Source organism: Leptonychotes weddellii, chromosome 3 (assembly GCF_054177405.1).
Source record: "Leptonychotes weddellii isolate Sample4059 chromosome 3, ASM5417740v2, whole genome shotgun sequence".
Taxonomy (NCBI): Eukaryota; Metazoa; Chordata; class Mammalia; order Carnivora; family Phocidae; genus Leptonychotes; species Leptonychotes weddellii.
The window spans coordinates 85,698,108-85,720,729 of NC_138371.1; the positions used below are offsets into that span (position 1 = coordinate 85,698,108).

Consider the following 22,622-nt stretch of genomic DNA (forward strand, 5'->3'; position numbering starts at 1 on the left):
TAGGCACTTCCCTGGAGGGCTCCAAAGAATATTCTATTTTTAACTCTCTTTCACTTCAACAGAGAAGAGAGCAAGAAGGAAACACAGTGCTCAGCAGAAAAGTATTGCACAGGCTTTAACAGGCTAGTTTTACTTTTGCAGGTGACCTGAACAGCATCTGTGTTAAAGGAAAGCATTCTTAGTAATACGAATTAGATATAATAAGAAAGATAATAAAAAGAACCGAAGAACTGCTTTGTCAGAACAGCCCTAAATCTAAGGTGATTTCATTTAAGTTTTTCAAGACTAAACTTGTATAGCAGAAGCAGTGTGAGGGGAGATTTGTTTTTGTTTTGATAAGCCATTTTTGCCAACTCTATATGTAACTAAGTATCTACAGTGCAATTTAGATGAACTGTTTCCAAATCCTCAAAGCCTCAAGTTTGTAATCCTGGTCTGTCTTACACACCCGCAGCACATTTTTAGTGAGCAGGCAAGTTCAACTAAGGATAGCGTCTTTGGTGCATTTAGAAGACGACACAAACACCAGCACACCTTCACTATTCTTTCTCCTGTATCATTTTCTGCTCCACTATTTCTGTGCCTGAAATAAACATAAACACAAACACAAAAAATCGAATCTAATAAAAACAGCCACGTAGAGGTTATAACTCATGGCTATTTAAATGATGACCCTATGGAAGAGTCTGTACAGCTCAAGGAAATCTGTGGGTACTTACCAGATACTTTTGGCTCCAAGTTTCAGTGGCGGCAGGTTAATGGAGAAGGGAAAAGGGAAATAGGTGGATTTGTAGGTATTACACAATGTCTGAATCTGTGCTGGTTACACAATACTCAGAAAAGCTCATAGAATCAATGAAAAAAACAAGGATAACCAGGGCCATCACGAAGTAACATCATTACAAAATTCCTCTTACTTGAGTCAAAAGATGCCAGTAAAGAAACTAACTTTGTCCCTATTTAACACAGCTAAGTCCCCTGTTAATATCATCCCTCTGATGCTTATCCAATATATCAATTTCTTCCTTGCTTTTATACCAAGTCAGCTTTAAATTTGTGTTCTGCAATGCTGCCAATATTCTCCACATGTTACAGATTGTTTATCTTAAAATGTTCCTTCTATGGTGTGGTTCATCAGGAACCTACTATAGTCTGCTGGTAACGAAGCTTAATTGGAACCACATAGTTTGAGTTACCTGAAAAGCTAACACTGATGATATAATGCATTGATATTCTTTGCATTTATCAACTGGCAGCAAAACTAAAATGACATTTCATTTTACAAAGTCATTTTGCTTCCCACATGCATAAAATATCACAGTTTGGGGAAAAAAATTGAATTATATCCTTGGTCAGAGCCAAAGTAGTTTCAGATGCTTTTAGGTGTCTTAGGTCCATTAGATGGCATGCATTAATGCACACTAATATTCCTTAAAAGTTATGTAGCATTAGACTTTTGCTAATGAGTTTGGCATGCTTAAGACATTAGATTTTTAAGAAAAGCTATAAACCAAACTGAATCTGTCATTCAAATCTGCTTTGGAAAAGAAATTAAAGCAATAGCTTTCACAAATTTTTAAAAGGTAAATTATATTAAGACAAAGTTGTCATTTAAATTCAAATCCCTATTTCTGAGTATGATGCATGATTAAAAGGCATTATATGGAAAATATAAGCAAATATTAATACCTTAATACAGCATTTAAAAAAAAAAAGAAAGAAAAAAAGCAGTGGAAACCTGAGTAAAAAGAAGCCAGGAAGCAGCTGAAAAAGAGACCGGTTCACTGTGAGAAATGTAAACCTCTCAGACAGTGCTACGGCCCCGAATCCAACAGCTCAGCAACAAGGCCAATTATTGCAAAATATTAAACATATATGGTAAAGCTGCAAACCTTTCAAAAAAGAGTCATAAGAATGAAAGCAGCTACACAGAAAACAGCCAGGGCCGCATAAACCCAAAATCTTTGCTATAAGTACTATGTGCAGGAACGGTTTCTTTATATCAAGCTCCTTACATGTAGTATACTTTATAGTATTCAAGCTGTAAAGTTTATGATAAAGGGTTAAGATAATAAATCCTTACTATTGTAAGTGGCAAATAACCGTATCTTTTGAAATAGTTGTTTGTGTGACTCCAGTTATTGACATTAAGTCACTAAGCTATTGCAAACCAGTCTTCCAATATTCTACCTTTCTGAACTAGAAAGGTCTCACATAAGATAGAAACCAGAATCATGGAATTTTAGAGTACACAGAGACTTCAATAGACAATACAGTAAACCTCCCTTACTTTGCAAGCAAGTAAATTGAAACCCAGAAGCTTTAAGTGATAGATCTAATACCAGTTAAAAATGAAAAAGGGCTGTCAGGATTTTACTCCTATTTTGTTTTCTTTCACACTATACATTCCATTGTCTGAAAATCCTCACGTAGCCAGAATTTCTTCTGCTTCTGTTGACTGGGGTTGACTTAACCTTGTTTTGAATGACCATGACAGTCTCATATTCATAACACAAGATACATATATTCATTCCTCAGCAACAGGGTTAGCACTGTTTTCAATTCAAGTCCCATAAGAGATGAGAGGTTTGTTGTTAAGGGGATCAATAACTATTGTGAACCTCTGACATGCATGTGGGATAGAAGACCAAAGCATTTTATCCTTGAGATATCTCCCCAACCTTCTTCCTGCCGCCAAAAGGGAAAATAACAGAAAATCTTTTATTTCTCTTGCCATCACCCCTGGTTTAAGAATACTTAATTCAATAGGTAAAAACAAACAAACAAAAAACCCCAAAAAACAAAACCCCCAAAACCCCAAAAACCACTTAATTCGATTGGATTTGTTAAGTTAGGGGACAATTTCTTTAAATTCACATACAAACATTTAAAAATTATTTATTTGTGCTCCAGTGAAGAACTGTTCCAAATTTATTGTTTTCATTATTTGGTTGAACAATTAGTTTTACCCTTTTATGTAATAAAAGAAAATATGTTTCTTCACTTAATGTTGTTTGACAAGAAACAAAAATGTAAGAGACATTAACAAATTATTTCTAATTTTGATGAGACTGGGATGGTGGAATGTATATAGGGAAATATAGGAAAAGAATAAAAAAATGAAATCCAGAAAGTATGATGTGTACATATCAAAATGTAAATTATGGAAGGAGAAATTGCTATAAATCTGTTAAAAAAAAATCAGAAAAAACTGCCTTGTCCATTTCCCACTGCATTTTACTTTTCTATTAGGATATACACAAACATAAATGCACACTTTTCTATATGCTTTAACATAAAAAATAACCATCAGCTAACTACAAATTTTTAGATTATAACTTTTTTAGTAGTTAAAATACTACTAATTCCATTAAAAGGTTAAAATTACCAACACAATACTTGCCACTGGCACTATGAACTTTTCTTTAAAGAGGAATTTGCTATTGTACTTATTGACATAACATTCCTTTCCCTTTCAGGTAAGGATGCTTTGAGGATTAATTTCTCTTTTTTTTTCTTCACACTGAATGATATTCAACTAACTTACGCTTGTAAACTGAGAGGAAAGTACATAAAATAACTGGAAGGACAAATTTTATATAACAAGTTATATTATGATGACTTTCAGAGTTAAACATAATGTCAAAAACTATTCAGATGTACTTTTTTCTGTGCCTGTTCTATATGGATGCAATCTAACTTACTTTCATTTCCTTCCTTCTCACCATAATTAGCATTAGAAAAAAATCCACAATTAAAGTAACTGATGATAAAAACACCTACTACCTATAACATAGATATTTTGGCCTTCAACTGGGAGGAGTGGCATATTCAGTTGTTTTCCATTACGTGGGAATATTTTTGCTGAGATGCATTTGTAAAAGCACACTGGTCCAGCCTGTGATTGAAAGTTTTCATTCTGTAGGCAGTTTGACAATGCAGAGGAATAAAAGTTTAGCAATGGAAAAGAATGAAACTAATAAGCTCAAACAAATATAGACAAAGGATCTCTGCTTGCCTCAATTGGCTGTACTAATAAACTAAGTTAGTCACACAGAAGATATTTGAATTGGGAGAGTAAAGGTAAATTTCTTTTTTGTTATCATGACATTAACTATAGTCTGTATTATAATTCTGAAAGAAAAAAAATCAAGACAAAACAATATGAAACATCAGTCACTGTGGCCCAGGAAAACTCAGAAAATAATTTTTATTAGGATAAAACAACAATGTGTTTAAAGTTAATGAATGAACAGTGTCACAATGAATATTCTCATCTAAAGAACAACTTTTGATGACTTTCAAAATTAGAGCATGTACTAATTTGAAGCAGACTGTATTATCAAACTTCACGAAAACTTGAACTAAAGGGAGTCACAATTAAGACAGAAGACAAATTCTAAGTTGGCTAAAATGAACAATGTTTGTACTCAATATCCTTTGGAAGAACATTTGCCACAAAAAAGGGAAGACCTTATACTAAGTGTAAGATGACTCCTAGGAACAATGGATTAAGAACCTGAAAGTTCCCCTACATGGGTGATAAGTAAGAATCCTCTCTGGTTAAGGAAGTTGGTGAGTCACAATGAACACCGAAGACTGCTCAAGTGGGGAGAAGCAAGAATACTTCTCTTCAGATTGCCTGGTGCAGGCATCTTTCTCCTAAAACTGCGGCTCCCCTTAAGACTTGCACATAATATCAAGAGCAAGAAACTGCCTAAGTGGAGGGTTTTGTGGCCTCAGTGAGTCATGCTGATATAGTGTGAGAGCCTCCAACAGTGACAACCAGCTAAAAAGGCCTCAAAGATACCAATAAACATTCCGCTTCAACCGCTAGAGGTATGGAAGGCTGAAAAGTACCTTATTACACATCTAGGGCAGAAATACAAATCTAGGTGGGAAGCACAGAAAGAAATGAATTCAGTCAAGATCGTTTTTTCCACTGAGGTCACAGCAGTTTTCACTGAAAGCTTAAAGAAAATTTAAGAGGGGCAAAAGGAAAAGAATCTTTTGAGTTTTAACATATGAAATATGCCTAGTATTAGATTGCATTTGGTTTAAAAATACCTTTCACTATACAACCAGCAAACCGAAAAACAAAACACAAAAAAGATATTTAAGGACATCATTCCTTTTAAAAGCATACTGAGACCAAGACATCAAAACATCTTCACCAGGCTAAATTCTCAAAGTTGGGTCACTTGGGTCCTTGCTTCTAGTTAGCTGTTCAGGAGACATCGTAGCTTGCCTCGTCTCTCTTTTGCTGTTAACAGAGGTGGATCATTGGTCCCCAAAGGAGGCTTTACTACAATGGCAGGGAGCAACATGCAGCTGCTCACCACTATGCTTGGCCTGGTACAGTCTTCTCTAAACACTTTACCATATAAACCTGGCAAGAGTTATTTTCTGGCAGGTGCTAAGATTTGCCCACTCTTTCAATCTCAGTGGTTTGTACATTCATATGGATCATATCTGAGACCCCTGACAGGCAGAGTGTGGCAATATCTTAATGGTAAGACTGAAATAAAGCAGAATGAAAAAAGCAGTATCTGTAGCTAAGAGATCATAGCCTCAGAAATATTACTTACCTGTCTGCTGGGCAGGCTGTGGCAGTGGTTGGTTTAGATGTGAATTGTAATGGACAGAAGGGACTGGGCGGTACTGAGGTTGACTGGAGTGATAGTGGCCTGGAGCACAGTAACAGGCTGGCATCTAGGGTAAGTATTGAAAGAAAAAAAGTCCATTTCACTTGCAATAGAAATGTCTTCTCTGAGGAACAACAGAGTGTAATGAGTAATACTTTTTTTTAATGCCATCTAAAAAAAAATTTTCTTAGCTTTAACTGAAAAATTTTTAAAAAATTTCAAGCATGCAGTATACGTAACAAAAGACACCTACAAATATGCCCATCAATTAGATTTAATAGGTTTAAAGTTTTGGGGCATAATTGTTTCAGATTTTTCTCCCTCTTTTATAAAACCAAACACTATTAAAATAGCTAAGGGCTCACTCCAACATTCTTTTGCCCTATGTTCAACAGAAAAACCGTTATCCTATAGTTGGTACATATGATTCCGTAAAGAAAATTGTTGAGGATTTAAAAAATTTACATTTAGGGTGCTCTACTACATAAAACTCCATGCAACTTATTTTGCAATTAACATTCTTTTTCGAGACTTATCTTGGTTGAAACATGTACACTCATGCTCATTCAATCTGAATGCTGAACTGCAGTCATTGTATAAATCAGCCTATTTATCTATTCTCACGCTAATACACAGTTGTGCTGGTTTCATTCTTTTTCTCATACTTCTAATGTAAATTAAAATGCCAATACAAATCTTATTTGTCAATTATATCTTAATAAAGCTGGGGAAAAACCCAGTAAGACTAGCTTAATTCTATTTCCTTCTGGAGCTATTTATATCAGTTGTGCATTTCTCTTAAAGTAATCTGACCTAGTTTGGAATAAGGAATAAACAATCAATTCAGTGATGTAGAAGTTTGTGGTAAATTAACTTTATTAGCTTCATAAGTTCTTTCAGGTTCTGTCTTCCAATCGGGTTACTTCTAAAAGAAGAGACATCTGTAGACATCTTAAAGAGTGCCTATTTCATCTGGAAACCAGTTGAATACAGAATTTCTAGATCAGTTATAAGCCAAGAATCTCCTAAATTTTCTGTTAACATTCTTCTGTTTTTGAACCATTAGATGCAATACATTTGTGATCCCTTAATTGTTCCTGGAGGTATCAGCAAGCAATAGATATGTCCTAATTTCAGATCTTAATCTATTATTATACTTTTCAGTATGTGTATAAATAAGAGTATACACTGTTCTCCCACTTAATTAAAAAAAAGACATCATTGTTTAAGGCAAAAATCGTAACCACGATATATACATATATATATATTTTTTAAAGATTTTATTTATTTATTTGTGAGAGAGAGCACATGAGAGGGGGGAGGGTCAGAGGGAGAAGCAGATTCCCTGCCGAGCAGGGAGCCTGATGTGGGACTCAATCCAGGGACTCCGGGATCATGACCTGAGCTGAAGGCAGTCGCTTAACCAACTGAGCCACCCAGGCGCCCATAACCACGATATATTTTATTTATAATGTATACACATGCAATGTATATGACAACAGCACAAACAATGGAAGGTAAATAAAATTATACTGTCAATATGACAACTATATTTTACTTGCAGTTTCATATGAACTTGAAATAGATAGTAATAACCTAAAGATACAGATCATATCCCTAAAGAAACTATACAAACATGAGATTTAAAGGACTGTAGTAAAAAGGCCAAAGAAAAAATAAATTAGAACACTAGAGGAGTTCAAATAATACAAAAGGTAGGACAGGAGGCATATAGGAATAAAACAGAGATAGAACAAATGGAAAACAAATAGCAATGTGGCATACCTACCTCTAACCATGTCAATAGACCTATTAAAGCTAAGAGGACTAGACAGTCCAATGAGACTAGATAGAACAGCAAAGATGAACTATATAACTATATGCAAAAGACAGACTTTAAATATTAAGGTCACAAATTAGAGGATGAAAAAGGCATACCACTTAAATGCTCATCAAAAATGCTGAAGTCACTATATTAAAGTCAGATAAAATAGGTTTTAAGACAAGAAACAGTACTAGAGAGAGAAAAACACTTCATAATGATAGGAGTCAATATATCAGGTAGAAATGATAAATATAAATCGCTTAATATAGGTTTCAATATTATTAAAAAAACTGGCAGAATTTAAGGGAGAAATAGACAAATCCACTATCACTTATTGGTAGAACTGGATAAAAGATCTGAAAGACACGAATCAACCACATCGGCTCAACTAATACTTAGAGAATACTAAATGCAAGAAACAGTAAAATATGAAAGAAATTAAAGACGACCTAAGTAAATGGAAAGACATCCCATGTTCATTAAGACTGGAAGATTTAATATTAAGATGTAGTAATATCCAAAGCAATCCACAGATTCAATGCAATCTCTATCAAAATTTTAATGGCCTCTTTTGCAGAAATGGAAAAGCCAACCATCAAATTTACATGGAATCGCAAGCCATATAGGCAAATAGTCAAAGCAATCTTGAAAAAGAACAGTTGGAAGACTCACAATCCCTGATTTTAAAACTTACCAGAAAGATATAGTAATATAATAGGGTAGTACTGGCATAAAAGTGGAAACATAGAGAATAGCATAAACTGAGAGTGCAGAAATAAACTCTTACATTTATGGTTAACTGATATTTGACAAAGGTACCAAAATCATTCAGTGGGAAAAGAATGCTTCAACAAATGATGCCAGAACAGATAGATACACACATGCAAAAGAATGACGTTGGACGCTTATGCCTCATTATCATATGCAAAAATTAACTCAAAATGGATAAAAGATCTAATTATTGGAGCTAAAGACCACAAAACTCTTAAAAGAGAACATAAGGATAAAATCTTCATGACTTTGGATTTGGCAATGTATTCTTAGATATGACTAGAAAAGCAATGAGCAGTAAAATGAAAAGAGATAAAATGGATTTCATCAAAGTTAAATTTTTGTACATTAGGGACATTATCAAAAAGTCAAAAGACAATCAACAGAACAGGTGAACATATTTGCAAATCACACACCTGATGACGGTCTAGTATATAGTATATATAAAGAACTCTTACAACTGAACAACAAAAAGACAATCTCCTGAAAAAATTGGCAAAGGACTTAAAAGAGACATTTCTCCAAAGAAGACAGACAACAGCCAACAAGTACATGAACAGATGATCAACACCACCAATCATTAGGGAAATACAAGTCAAAACCACAATGAAATACCCACTTCACATCACTAGGATAGCTGAGATAATAATAACTTTTAGAAAGGTAAATAATAAGTGTTACTTTGTCAAAATGTGGAGAAACAGGAACCTCTATACATTGCAGACGGGAATATAAAATGACACTGTGGAAAACAGGCTGGCGATTTCTCAAAAAGTTAAACATAGATATACCATATAATTCAGCAATTTTATTCCTATGTATATACCCAAATAAATGAAAGTGGGTATCTGAATAAAAACATGTACCTACATGTTCATAACAGCACTGTTTACAATGGGCAAAAGGTGGAATGAACAAATGGTGGTATATTCATACAATGGTATATTATTCAGACAAAAGAAGGAGAAGGAATGAGGTACTGATACATGCTACAACGTGGATTAACCATCAAACATGTTAAGCTAAAGAAGCCAGACACAAAGGGTAACAATATTGCATGAGTCCATTAATATGAAGTATCCAAAACAGGCAAATCCTTGGAGACAGAATGCAGACTGGTGGTTGCCAGGGGCTGGGGGCTGGGGCGAATAGGTAGTAAATGCTTAATGAGTAGAGTTTTCTTTTGGGGTGATAAAAATAAAATGTTTTGGAACTAGAGAGAGGTAACTGTTGGAAAACACTGTGTATGTACTAAATGCCACTGAATTGCTCACTTTGAAATGGTTAATTTTATGTTATGTGAACTTTATCTCAAAACCAAAAGAAATCACAAAACACTAAAATGATAGAATACAAATTCTTTTCTTTTTTTTTAAGATTTAATTTATTTATTTGACAGAGAGACAGAGAGAGCACAAGCAGGCAGAGCAGCAGGCAGAGCGGCAGGCAGAGGGAAAGGGAGAAGCAGGCTCTCGCTGAACAGGGAGCCCGATGCGGGGTTCAATCCCAGGACCCTGGGATCATGACCTGAGCCGATGGCAGACGCTTAACCGACTGAGCCACCCAGGCATCCCTAGAATACAAATTCTTTTTTTTTTTTTTTTAAAGGTGTTATTTATTTATTTATATGACAGAGAGAGACAGCGAGAGAGGGAACACAAGCAGGGGGAGTGGGAGAGGGAGAAGCAGGCTTCCCGCCGAGCAGGGAGCCCGATGTGGGGCTCGATCCCAGGACCCTGGGATCATGACCTGAGCCGAAGGCAGACGCTTAACGACTGAGCCACCCAGGCGCCCCTAGAATACAAATTCTTTTCAAGTGCACATGATCTTCCCCCAAAAGACTACATACTGGTACATAAAATAACAAGAGATTCCAAAACAATGAAATCTTAGATTCTCTGACCACATAAAATTAAAATAGAAATCAGTAATAATAAGGTATTTAGAAAGCCCCAAGTATGTGGAAATTACACACTTCTAAATAAATCATCTGTCAAAAAAGTCATACACATACAAAAAAGAGACAAAACATTCTGAACAAAATGATAACAAAAGCAACACATCCAGTTTTGTGGGTTGCAGCTAAAATGGTAATTAGAGGGAAATTTATAGCATTAAAAAATTTACGTTAGAAAGGAAGAACAATCTAAAAATCAATGATCTATGCTTCCACCTTAAGAAGCCAGACACAAAGGAGCAAATGAAACCCAAAATAAGCAGAAAAGAAGAAAACAATGGTAAAAGTAGAAATCGATCAAATAGAAAATGAATAATAAAATTAATGAAATCCTAAGTTGGTTTTTAAAAAACATCAATGGAATTGATAAATCTCTTGAGTAAATAAAGCAAAAAGAAGAGAGGAGTGAAACTACCAACATTAAGAATTACAGAGCTGATACCACTATAGATCTTTTTTTTTTTTTTAAAGGTTTTGTTTATTTATTTGACAGAGAGAGACACAGCGAGAGAGGGAACACAAGCAAGGGGAGTGGGAGAGGGAGAAGCAGGCTTCCTGCAGAGCAGGGAGCCTGATGTGGGGCTCGATCCCAGGACCCTGGGATCATGACCTGAGCCGAAGGCAGACGCTTAACGACTGAGCCACCCAGGCGCCACACCATTAGAGATCCTTAAGATACTAAAATTATAATAAGGGGATATCATGACTGACCTTTTGCCAATAAATTTGACAATTAAATTGATAAAAACTACAAAATTCAATCCAAGAAGGAATAGGAAATTGGATTAGCTCTATATCCACTAAAAAATTGACTCTGTAATTTTAAAATCTTCACCACAAAAAACTCCAAGTCCAGATGCATTAGTGAATTCTAGCAAATATTTAAGAAGGATGTTAAGAAGAATCCTACACCAACTGTTTTAGGAAATGAAGGAGGCAACAATATCCCATTCATTTGAAGCCAGTATCACTGCCATCTTGATACTACAACCTGAAAAAGACATTACACACAAACTACAGACCAATAACCATTATGAACATGCATGCAAAAATCCATAAGAAAATATAAGCAAGATGAATCCAGCAATATATAAAAAGATATTCTATCATGACTAAGTGGGAGTGTGCTCTCAAAATGAAAGGATTAACTTAACATTCAAAAGTCACAGTAATTCACTGTATAAATAGAATAAAAGGGAAAAATCACATGATCATCTCAATAGATGCAGAAAAGGAGATTTCATAAGATTTAATACTCAATTCATGGTAAAGACTCTCACCAAACTAAGAGAATTTTCTCAACCTGATAGAGGGCATGATAGAGGGCAAAAAACTCACAGATAATATCATAGTTAATGATGAAAGACCAAATGCTTTTCCTAAGACTGGAAACAAAGAAGAATATGTACTTTCAAAATTTGGCTTTAAGTTAATAAATGAATTCTAGGGATTTTACTTCTCCCTGTTGTGTTGTGTGTATATTCAACATCAGCGCTCATAGGTAATTCAATAAGGCAAGAAAAAGGAATAAAAGGCATATGTATTGGAAAATCCTAAGCAGTCTATGAAAAAAGTATTAGAATAATTAAATTTAGAAAGTCTACAGGATACAAGATCAATACACAAAAATCAACCTTATTTCTACATATGAGCAAATGAATAGAAAATGAAATTTTAAAATAATCTTCTTTAGAATACTAAGCTTTTTTTTTTTAAGGATTTTATTTATTTGAGAGAAAGCGAGAGCATGTGCAAGTGGGGGGGAGGGGAGAAGGGTCAGAGTGAGAGAGGGAGAAGCAGATTCCTTGCTGAGCAGGGATCCTGATGCAGGGCTCAATCCCAGGACCCTGAGATCATGACCTGAGCTAAAGGCAGACGCTTAACCGACTGAGTACCCAGGCACCCCACGAAGCATTTAAAAACATTACATACTTAGAGATATATTTAATAAAATATATGCAATATTTATATAATGAAAACTACAAAATATTGTTGAGGAAAATTAAGGAATATCTAAGTAAATGTAGAGAAATAACAATAAAGCTTTATTAGTATTACAATGTTATTAATTCTCCCTAAATTAACCTACTTCTTCCTGAAATGCATCATTTTATTTTTACAGTGTATTTCCCTTATTGTGTTTCTCTTAAGCCAATTAAAACAAATCAGTCAAGAGGAAACCCAAAGGTCGCATATTTTTAACCATCCAGCCAACTGAAGTGTCTACCAGTCATGTGGTTGTCTAGCATATATTTGAGAATCTCCAGAGAAGGGAAGATGATGACCAGCTTTGTTTAGACATTGTCACAAATTCTCTCCACATGAAATTAAAAGTAAGCTCTCTAGTTAGGGTTAAACTGATCTTAAATGAAGAGGTTTCCACGGGAGAGAAAAGATGAAAAAGCGCCGTACCTGTGGTGAGGGCTGCTGAATATATCCCTGCTGCTGCAGCACAGGCTGGCTGACAGGATGGCCAGAGGCAGAATAGCCAGCAGTAGGGACTGGCTGCCCGGGTGGCAGGGGAGGGGGGGGAGGTGGCGGCGGTGGCGGTGGTGGAGGGGCTGCCGTCATGATATAACCAGACTGCTGTGGGGACTGAAGAACAACAGTGGACTGGAACATGGTGGCATGAGGGTCAGAACCATCTGCAGATGGCTGGCGGGCAAGACTCATGTGGCTAAACTGAGACCCAAGGTTGTCCTGCTAAAAAACGGAAAAGTCAGAAATCAGTAAGCCTTCCATACATACTTACCAAAATCTTATCAACCAAGCTTATCGAAAAACCCCCACTTCATATATTTTAAGATGATTTGCAGTAGTATGCATTATGGATATCATACATCTACAACAGATATGACTTAATAGAACAGCTTCAATAAAATTAGAACTCTAAGGCAGGAAAGTAGGAATATTACAATGCTGTCATTACAAATTACTTATAAAGTGTATCTAGTAGAGTGCATAGCATGCAGAAGAGTAGGGTGTAACAACATTTCACAATAGAAAATGAAAAGACACTTATTTAAATGACGATTAAAGGCACATTGGGATGTGGAAGTGAAACTGGACATATTTATATTATACAGTTAACATTTTCTATAGAGACCTCAAGGACCAGGTAACTAGCAAGGCATGGTACTAATTTACACTCTTTACCTCTCTTCCTAAAAGGCAAGATTCTGCTTCTATGACCTCTGTATATCTTAGCATACCTATTGAATATACTAGTAGAAATGAAATAAATATATAAAATCTATCCACCCCAGTCTTCTAATCTCTCAAAAATAATTTGGCCATAAATTCTATTCTTCCCTAGTGTTTTTCAGTCTCTTCTTAAAGTCAGATGTTAACACAAATTTAATCCAAATGACAGTTTCCTACTGCTTTTGCTACTTGGTGAGCAGGCAATGGTGTCCAGCCACGAGAGGGTTATGATTTACATGCCATCTGACAAATGTTTTCTGTGACTCAACAGCATAAGGACCAGTTCTGACTGGTCTAGACAATATCACTGAAATGATAAAAATGGGGTTAAAATGGCATCCCCTTGCTCCCAAAGAGACACAGATTGGCAACAATATATATCACAATTTGTTAAGAGGAGAATTTTGGAAAAAGTTACTTAAAAAATTGTGGCAATTGAGTTGTCAGTTCAAAGTTGACATGTCTGCAATTTCTACAGTCTGCTGGTTTTTCCAAAGTACATTATGGCTACGGAGAAGACAAGGGATCGAAAAGGGGAACCTGATTCAATGACTGAAAATACGTGGTTTTACTCTTCCAATGCTGCTCTGACATACTCTAGCACTATGAGCCTAATTCAATGAATACTTTCAAAAGGGAAAAATGTACCAAAATATACTTATTAGCTGTAATTACATAGTAATCTGGCCAAATATTTTAACTATACACCACCATCAGAGTCATCTCAAAAAAAAAAAAAAGTCATTTTCTTATTCCAATTATCCACCATTTTTCAAAACATTTTTGAGGCTATTATGCTATTCTTAATGATGCTTTCAATCTTCTCAATGCCGGCAAAATTTTATTTTTTTCAGACTGGAAGTCATTTTTGAAAATCATTCAGAGCAGATGCTGTTAAATAAGGTTGCTGCCAGCTCAAAACAAAAACACTCCCAATTAAAGAAAACGCTTCTAAAAAGTGTCAAGTGACTTTAAGATATAGCTTACATTTTAACTTGAAAAGTAATGTCAAAATGTGATGCCATATAGTCTGGCAAAATAACAGCATCACTGGGAAAAGTGTATTAGGCTGAGACTCATTTCAAGGGAAGGAAAGTAACAACTTACTGAATACTGATTTCATGTTAGGCACTAAGCAGGAAGTACTTTACATGGTTATTAGAGAAGTCACTAGTAACTAGAGAAGGTTACACAGAGAATACATGGCACTGGTGCTTCTAAGCTCTTACTGAGAAGTATAATTTGGGGCATACTTTGGATTGAAGGTGGTTATCACTTCTTTACAGTCACAGATTAAATATCTAGGGATCTTCTTTGGAAATATACATAATGTCATATGTAGCTGTAAGGTCCAATTCACCCTAATAACTGGTATGTAGTCTAATGGACCTAGGTATTGGGGAAAGAACAGAAAGCCTTAAACCCAGATGAAAGCTGCCACTCCAGGATTGCAAAGATAGCACTGACCTCAGTGAGAAAAGTAGCTAAACTATCTTAGGACTAGAATACTCAACCTGAAAATCATTTCATTATGAAAAGGCAGGAAAAGATTTGGACTTATATAATCATGGTAATATGCAAATATAACAAATATTATACAGTAGAGATTAAATTATTTCTAATACAGGTCAGAAACACTTTTTCAGTATATTTTTGTCCAAGACTTTAAATAATCACAGAAGTTCGTATCACATTAATCACATTCATGAGCATCCATCACACATCAGCCCACAGAAACAATGCAGGAGGTGAAGAGAGATATAGTACCACGGAATATTGCTGGGTGGGTGAGACTGGCAGGAGCGGGGATGGGTAAGGGGCTGTAGAGTACTGAACAGGCTGTGAAGAGGACTGCAGAGGACGAACAGGCTAAGGAATAACAGGTTGGCAAACAATGTTAATGTCAGAATAAAATGTTACAAGAGTTGCATAAAATGGAAAGTTACAGTTTTTTGGCAATAGCTTATAACTACATTTATAAAGTCATCTTATACAATGATATAGGAAACAACAAAAATGATGCTAAATGAAGAAACTGCATAGTAAAAATTTTTTAAAAATACCTATGCTTTAATATACAATAATTTTTTCATAAAAATATTTCTCTCTTAGATTCACAGAAACAGGTAATTTAGACATTTCAAATCCTATTATCTAACCAAAGTCCCCAGGTTAAGTCAGTAAAAGCAAAACCACTCATTCTTACTTCCTCGTTTGATGGAGGAGTTGCTCTGTTTAGCATTATGACACTAGATAATAAAAGAAAACTTCACTCATTATCAGACAATAAAAACTTATACAATATGTATGCCAATTACCCTCTCTATTTGATAAGGCATGATTAAATACTCTTTGGGGACCAAAGTGCCTGAATTTTTTGCAATTTTTAAAGAAAAATATACTGTGGGTACCATTAAGAATAACAACCTAAAGAACCACACACACACACACACACACACACACGCACAAACATATCTCTTTTACACAAGGAAGATAAACACATTTTTCTTGCAACTAAAAATTTTTATCGAGAGAGTAGGTGCCAGGAGCTAAAAAATTACTTGAAATTTTTTTTGGTAATGAAATACTCCTGCATTTCAGGAAAATAAAATAAGTTTTATGTTTCCCAGGGACAATCAAAAACAGGTGTTATAAAAAAAATGAAAAAAGATTTAATCATTTCTAAACCTTAAGGAGTACCCAGCTGGTCATCCGCAGGCTAACACTGGCATCTGATTTAGTTTCCCAGTCTTGCATTTATATTATCTAGTTTATTCCTAAGGGGTAATAGGCATACGGCTTAAAGACTCTGGTCATCCACATTACAGGTGGCAATCAGGCTAAGATAAGTGACCTGTAGACAGTCAGGTAAAGCAAACACCGGAGGAACCCAGGTAATTTTGTCCAGTGAAAACTCTTACTTTTGGTTAAAATGTACATACATGAATCTCCCTCTGGACAGTATTTTCTAGAATACTTTACAAATGCAAAATAAATGAACTGAATAAGACTGCCCAGGAAATAATCTAAATACAGAGAAATTGTTCTGACAACTAAGATGTGTAATGATGAGTTGCACTTCTACCACAAAATCAATGCCAGAGTTACTAAAAAGTGAAAGTCTTAGATCAGAATTCCACAAAAAATCTAAAATTAAAGTAAAAGTACTACAAAAGGTAAAAGCTGAAAGATCTATAGAGCTACTGGTCCCTCACTAACCTCTTGATCAGCAATTAGCAAGCTTCCTAATGGATGGCAGCACATACCACATACCTTTAAATGAGGTACAGTAGCTCTAGAATTTCCAAAGTACAGGCTATTCGATCTGTTATTAAGTCAGACAACCATTAAAACATAACTTTCTTCCAGACATCTTGACCTACTATGTAAGTGTCAGATGAAACAAAAGCTTTAGACTGCTGGGGGATAAAAGAAAGGGGAGTCCTATGAGCACCAATGGTATGAATTAATGTCTCCCAGAGTGTCAAGTTGCAATGAGACAAATGTGGGCGAGAACACTGGTTGATCAAAGTGAAATTCTGACACCACTTAGAAAAGAAAAAGCCTTAGCACTTCCTTTCCCTACTTAAATTGCAACTGGCTGCAAAACAACAACCACTTGAAGTGATTGATTTTAAGACATGTAGCCCATCTGAAGGCTTTGGAAATCACAGTATTATTTTGTTTGGTTATTTGAAACTTCATGGATGGATTATCTCAGTGCAAAAAATGGTTACTGAGTATCATTTGTTCGTCAATTCTCTCTCCTGGTATCTGATGGTGAATTACCTGAAACACCTGAGGCAATACCAGGAAAATAAGCCATGAAGTTTGACGCATATCCCAAGATTTCAAATTACAGTCCATTAAGCTCTATTTCTAAAGTAAGCTGTCTACACCTTCATTTAGGATTGTCTCATCTGTGAATCAGACAAAACTATTTCTAAGAGATAATAATCTGAAATATATAACCACAGATAAACGCTTTAGACTTTTTTGAAGCTGCCAGACAAACATTATTTCCATTGAATGAAATGAAAATCAGGCCTATAAAGCTCCTGGTGAAATACATAGCACTACAAAGACAATTACGTGACAGCACGATGAAGGAAAAACACTTCAGGACCAAACCGAATGAAGGCAAGGCACAGAAGGCCAGAGAGGGAGTTTTACGTAGTCTAACGTGTACGTGAGAGTTTGTAATTAAATGGGGCTGCGAAGCAGATACAGGAGTCTTTGGAAACAGGTTTAGGCAACTTCCTCTACATGTATTTGTACTGTCTTAGAAGCACAGCAGAAACCTAGAAATCCTTCTACTTTATATAAGCTGCCTTGCCTATTAGAAGTTTTAATTGCCAGAGGTACAATTACCTACAAAACTTTCAAAATATTTGATAATCTTATCAAACTGCTCATATGTTCTTCACCCTTGCAATACAAACGATATAACTTGTGAGCAAAACTAATGAAATTTCTCCAGTTCAAGTTTCTCACCATACTTCTTTCATATATCATCAGAAAGTATTCTGCAAGTTCTCACCAGTGGAATAGTTAGATAGTCTTATGGGGAAAAAAAGGTGTAACTGTACAAACTGTCTTTGAGATGTTACACAACCTTTAAAAGATAGAATAAAATAAAAGAATTTACACTGGTAAAATCAGGTTCCCCAAGGATGAGTAACACATCTATAGGGGAAAAAGGTGAAAGTGTATGTGTAAACTCTAAACATTTATACAAATTCAAGACACTGCTAAGAGTGCTTCTGCGAATTCTAATTCAGAATGTTTTTGCCTCTCTCTTTCATAGGGTAGGTGGGATGGAGGGTAACCTGCAGAACTTGAGCAACTCAACTCAGTTTCTTCTATCTTCTTGATCTGTTGAACCTTAGAGGAACTTACTTTGCTCAGGGGGATGTTTTTTTTTTTTATTCCTTTTCTCCATTTCTTGCTGTTGTAGAATAGGGAGAACATACTCACCACATAGGCTCATAACACACAAAATTTCCTTCTTTCCAATATACATTCTATATTTATTAGCGGAAAATCCTGTGAAATTAACCCTTCTTCCTACGAGCAGGGAATGGGACGTCACTGGTACAGAATATTAAAGTTCTAAGAAATACTTGGGCTACCCAATTATAATTAGTGAGTTTAGTCCCAAATATGCAAAAGCAGATGAACTTAGCATTAGGTAATCATGGATATGTGCACCTGTGAGAAAATGTGATTAGCTGCTTGTTGTTGAGGTGGTGGAGGTGGCAAAGGTGGCTGTGGAGGTCCAGGCACTTGGGTTCTAACTGGTTGCTGGGTCATAGGAGGATTATACACAACTGGACTTCCATCTGGGTTTATGAAGGGCTGACCTGAAAAATTAAAAGAGGAGGGAAAAAAATACTTTAACAATAGAGATCGAACATAGTTCATTCTATGAATAATTTACAACACATGTCTATAATCCTTATTCACAATCCTAAAGACCCAAGTTTTGAAAACCAAAAGATTTACTCAGCAGGGGAAACAAAGTCTGACCTTGCAAGAGGTTATTTTAACACTCTTTTTCTCACTTAGTGTAAATATTTGAAAACTGTGCTGCAGCATTTTACTATGGGGATGCTGCTCCAAAACCTACTGAAGTTATTTAATAATATGTAGTGTTTTTCGAAAACCTCTGAATCCTGAAACATATCTTGCTCCAGGGACTCAGGTATAGGATTGTGGTCCTGTAGTGTTGTAACACAATTCAGTTTTAAGAAAAAATTCTTGACTTTGGGATAACTGGAATATTACTAATTAGCCTGTATTAGGTGGTGAGAAAGAGCTAATTTATAGACCACACTGCATATACTTGAGTAGTGAAATTAACACTGGATGAAAATTAAAAATGCTTGATAGCTTCAAATTTCAAATCATGGACTCGATGGCAGAGTCCTTATTTTATAACTTCTTCTAAAATAATTTTTTAATTCCAGTGAGCTTGATTCATAGGTAAGAGAGAAAACTTTTGTATTGATTCTGTGGCTTGTTGTTATTGCTTACTAATTACGGGGGTTATCTTAAATGCCCAAGTAAATAAATTCTATTCTCTTTTCTATACATACATTCTAAACAACTTTTTTTTTTATTATAGAAAGTAATATTTTTATTGTGGGAAAATAACCAAAAAATAGAGATCAAAAGAAAATAATCTTATAGTTAACAATTTAGATACCTTCTTCCAGACTTTTTTTTCAACGCATATGTAAATAAATTCACAAAAATTAGTATTTTTCCTTATCCTATATAGTATATTATTTAAAAAAAAAAAAAAGAAAACGGGGTGCCTGGGTGGCTCAGTCATTAAGCATCTGCCTTTGGCTTAGGTCATGATCCCAGGGTCCTGGGATCGAGTCCTGCATTGGGCTCCCTGCTCAGCGGGAAGCCTACTTCTCCCTCTCTTAATCCCCCTGCTTGTGTTCCCTCTCTCGCTGTCTCTGTCAAATAAATAAATAAAATCTTAAAAACAAAACAAAACAAACAAACAAAAAGGACTATGTGAAATACACTATGATATATCCATGTAGAATGGAAGGAATACAGAAGAAAGAGAAATCTGACTGAATAACAGTTCTTAAAATTGTTTTCATAATATCCTTTCTTCCATGATAAATCCCCACGCCATTTTTTTTTGGAACTTACGACATAGAATAAAATAAAATAATTGTGGGGAGAGAAGAATATACTGCTCCAATGATACCAAGAGGACAAATTCCTTCAAATTCAAGTCATACTGGGTATTTATTGATGGTTAAATAATTATGAAAAAAAATGGTGGAGAAGATTTGGGTGGAAGCATGTTTTAAAAGTAACTTAAGGATTGTCTGAAAAAAGTTGGATGTGTTGTCATGCTGTTCTCAAAAAGCAAAGAGATCACTTTTGGACACATTAAGACTACAATTCAATTTCAGGTTGATCAGTTGCTCACTCTATCATTTCCTATTCAGTTAAACCTTTCATATTATCAAAAACTCATTAACTAAGATGTTTTGAATGAAAAATAATAGTAAACAGTAAATTAAGTCATCTTATATCCTGCTTCAGGAAAACAAGAAGTTTAGTAATATAATAGATCTGAAGGATAGGAAGATAATGGTTATTAAGCAAAAACTGAATTTCTGAATAGTCAGTTATTCAATGCTTATAATAGAAACAATAGTCTCAACACTTTATCTTAAAAAAGAGATGCAAAGAAATCTGAAGGTAACGAGTTCCAAGCCATGGTCTTCTCTACAACGAACAAAAGGAAAGGTTCAGGAGCACACAGAGACCCTGATACTCCCACCTGTACCTACCTTGCCCAGCTACTACCGTACTGATGTGACCACATCAGTTAAGTGTGAGAATTTCTAAGGAAGGTTATCAAATGATGTATAAGATTGTTCTCATTATCTCACAAAATTATTGGACTATAATACTGTGAATAGAGACCAAGACTTCATGTGATCTTTCAAAAGATCATGTTTTCCATATTTGCTCATACTGCATGCATAATGAAACATATTATGACTACAGTTTCTGAGTCTCTGAGGTTCAGTTTCCTTATCTGTAAATGAGGATTTCACCTACCTAATAGGGTTGCTATAATGATTATAAATAATGTATTTAAAGCACCTAACACATTATATGACACATAGTAAATGCTGAATAAATGAGAATTATTACCTAACTGAAAGAATAGGTGTCTTCAATATTAATTCATAAAGACTACCTAGTTCCTTTTTCTAATAATAAGAATAAGTCCCTTACCTTTTCCTCAGGAGAAAACAATTACCATATTCAGGAGAACAATTACTTACAGGTTCTTTCTACTTCATTCTATAATGAATAAGAGCTGCTTACTTTCTCCCTCCTCATGAAACGCATACTATTTTCCCCAGGATAATTTTTATTTTTTTAAATCAAATAAAGTTCTTTCAATGGTGTTTGTCTTATTTCTAGGAAATGAACTGTTTTTTTCAATTATGGTTAGGCCATTATTTGGCCTAAAAGATGACATCTGGATGTTACAAAGAGAAAAATACTTTCTGATATAAATATGTCTTAGAACATTTTCTAGCAGAAATGTTTTATTAAAGTTCTAGGGAAAATGCTAATTACTCATGAAAAATAAAAAGCTGACAACACATATACAAATAATACATTTAGTACATTCTTTAATTTTCAATAACTCCTGCTATCTCAACTGAAATAAACACCTTTTTCTGGATACCAACCTGTTTGTGGGTTGATCAGAATACTGCCAGGTGGTATGCCTGCCGCTTCCAAGGGAAGCAAAAAGAAGCTAGTGCTAGGAGATGCGACTTGCCCATTTAGGCCACCATCAAAGGAAAGAGAGCTATGAGTGCTGACAGTTGGATAGACGACAGGTGCGCCATGAGAAGACTGGCTGAGAGCTGTACCTGGAAGAGGCTGCTGGATGTGAGAAAGAGAGCCCGTAGATGACCCTACACTACCAGAAGACTCAGAACCTAGGGGAGGAGTAATGAAAAATATGGATTTTTTAAACCTCATATAAAAACGCAGGTTTTAAATACGTAACAATAAAATTCACATTGCATAACATGCGGTTACCACATAAAAGCACTGGGTATTTTTGATTTACTGTGTAATTTTGCTTCCCCTCCCCATCATGAACAAGTTTAATACAGCAAACTGATCACATAAGTTATCAGAGATATCATAGCCAAAGCATGCAACTTAAGCAAGTTTATAATACCACCAGCCACAGACAGCCACAAAAAGCACATTACCCACATTCCCCAAAGCACAAGGTTATGTACATTTTACCTTTTTAGATTAATACTTAGGAATATACAGATTATAATTCTCCCCCAGGAAAAAGAACATAGCACAGCCAAATGCCCAAAACCTCTTATATCAGAAACCCCTTATCTATAAGAACACAGAAAGATTAAGAATAGTGTAGGAGATAACAAAAATGATAAATTCTCTATCAAGAGAAACAACTGTGAAGTTTCACCGCAGAATTCCATTTTAAGCTCATAATCATAGCATCTTCCTATAAGGTAAAGTCAACTTTGCATTTTTTTATATCAAGGGACAAAGACAGCATGAAAAATAATCTAAGTACTTAGATTAGCATCAGTTTAGAATTTATTTTCACTAAACTTAGTAAATTTGATAAATTATTTTTAGCTGTTTTCATTCCTGCAATCTTATTTCC

At 35.1% G+C, this 22,622-nt stretch overlaps 1 protein-coding gene across 11 annotated transcripts in view; it reads right to left on the bottom strand.

Annotated features, from left to right (window-relative positions):
- Positions 1 to 22,622, bottom strand: part of R3HDM1 (R3H domain containing 1) — a 128,226-nt gene that overhangs the window by 69,980 nt on the left and 35,624 nt on the right. For 6 of the 11 annotated variants that reach the window (XM_031032913.2, XM_031032909.2, XM_031032906.2 and 3 more), the window contains 5 exons: positions 21,652 to 21,906; positions 18,614 to 18,765; positions 15,170 to 15,271; positions 12,611 to 12,901; positions 5,589 to 5,712 (listed from right to left, as the gene is read on the bottom strand). In XM_031032913.2, the coding sequence (XP_030888773.1) occupies positions 5,589 to 5,712; positions 12,611 to 12,901; positions 15,170 to 15,271; positions 18,614 to 18,765; positions 21,652 to 21,906 (924 nt within the window). The remainder of the gene's footprint in view (positions 1 to 5,588; positions 5,713 to 12,610; positions 12,902 to 15,169; positions 15,272 to 18,613; positions 18,766 to 21,651; positions 21,907 to 22,622) is intronic. The other 5 variants (XM_081814540.1, XM_031032914.2, XM_031032912.2 and 2 more) reach the window with 5 other exon arrangements.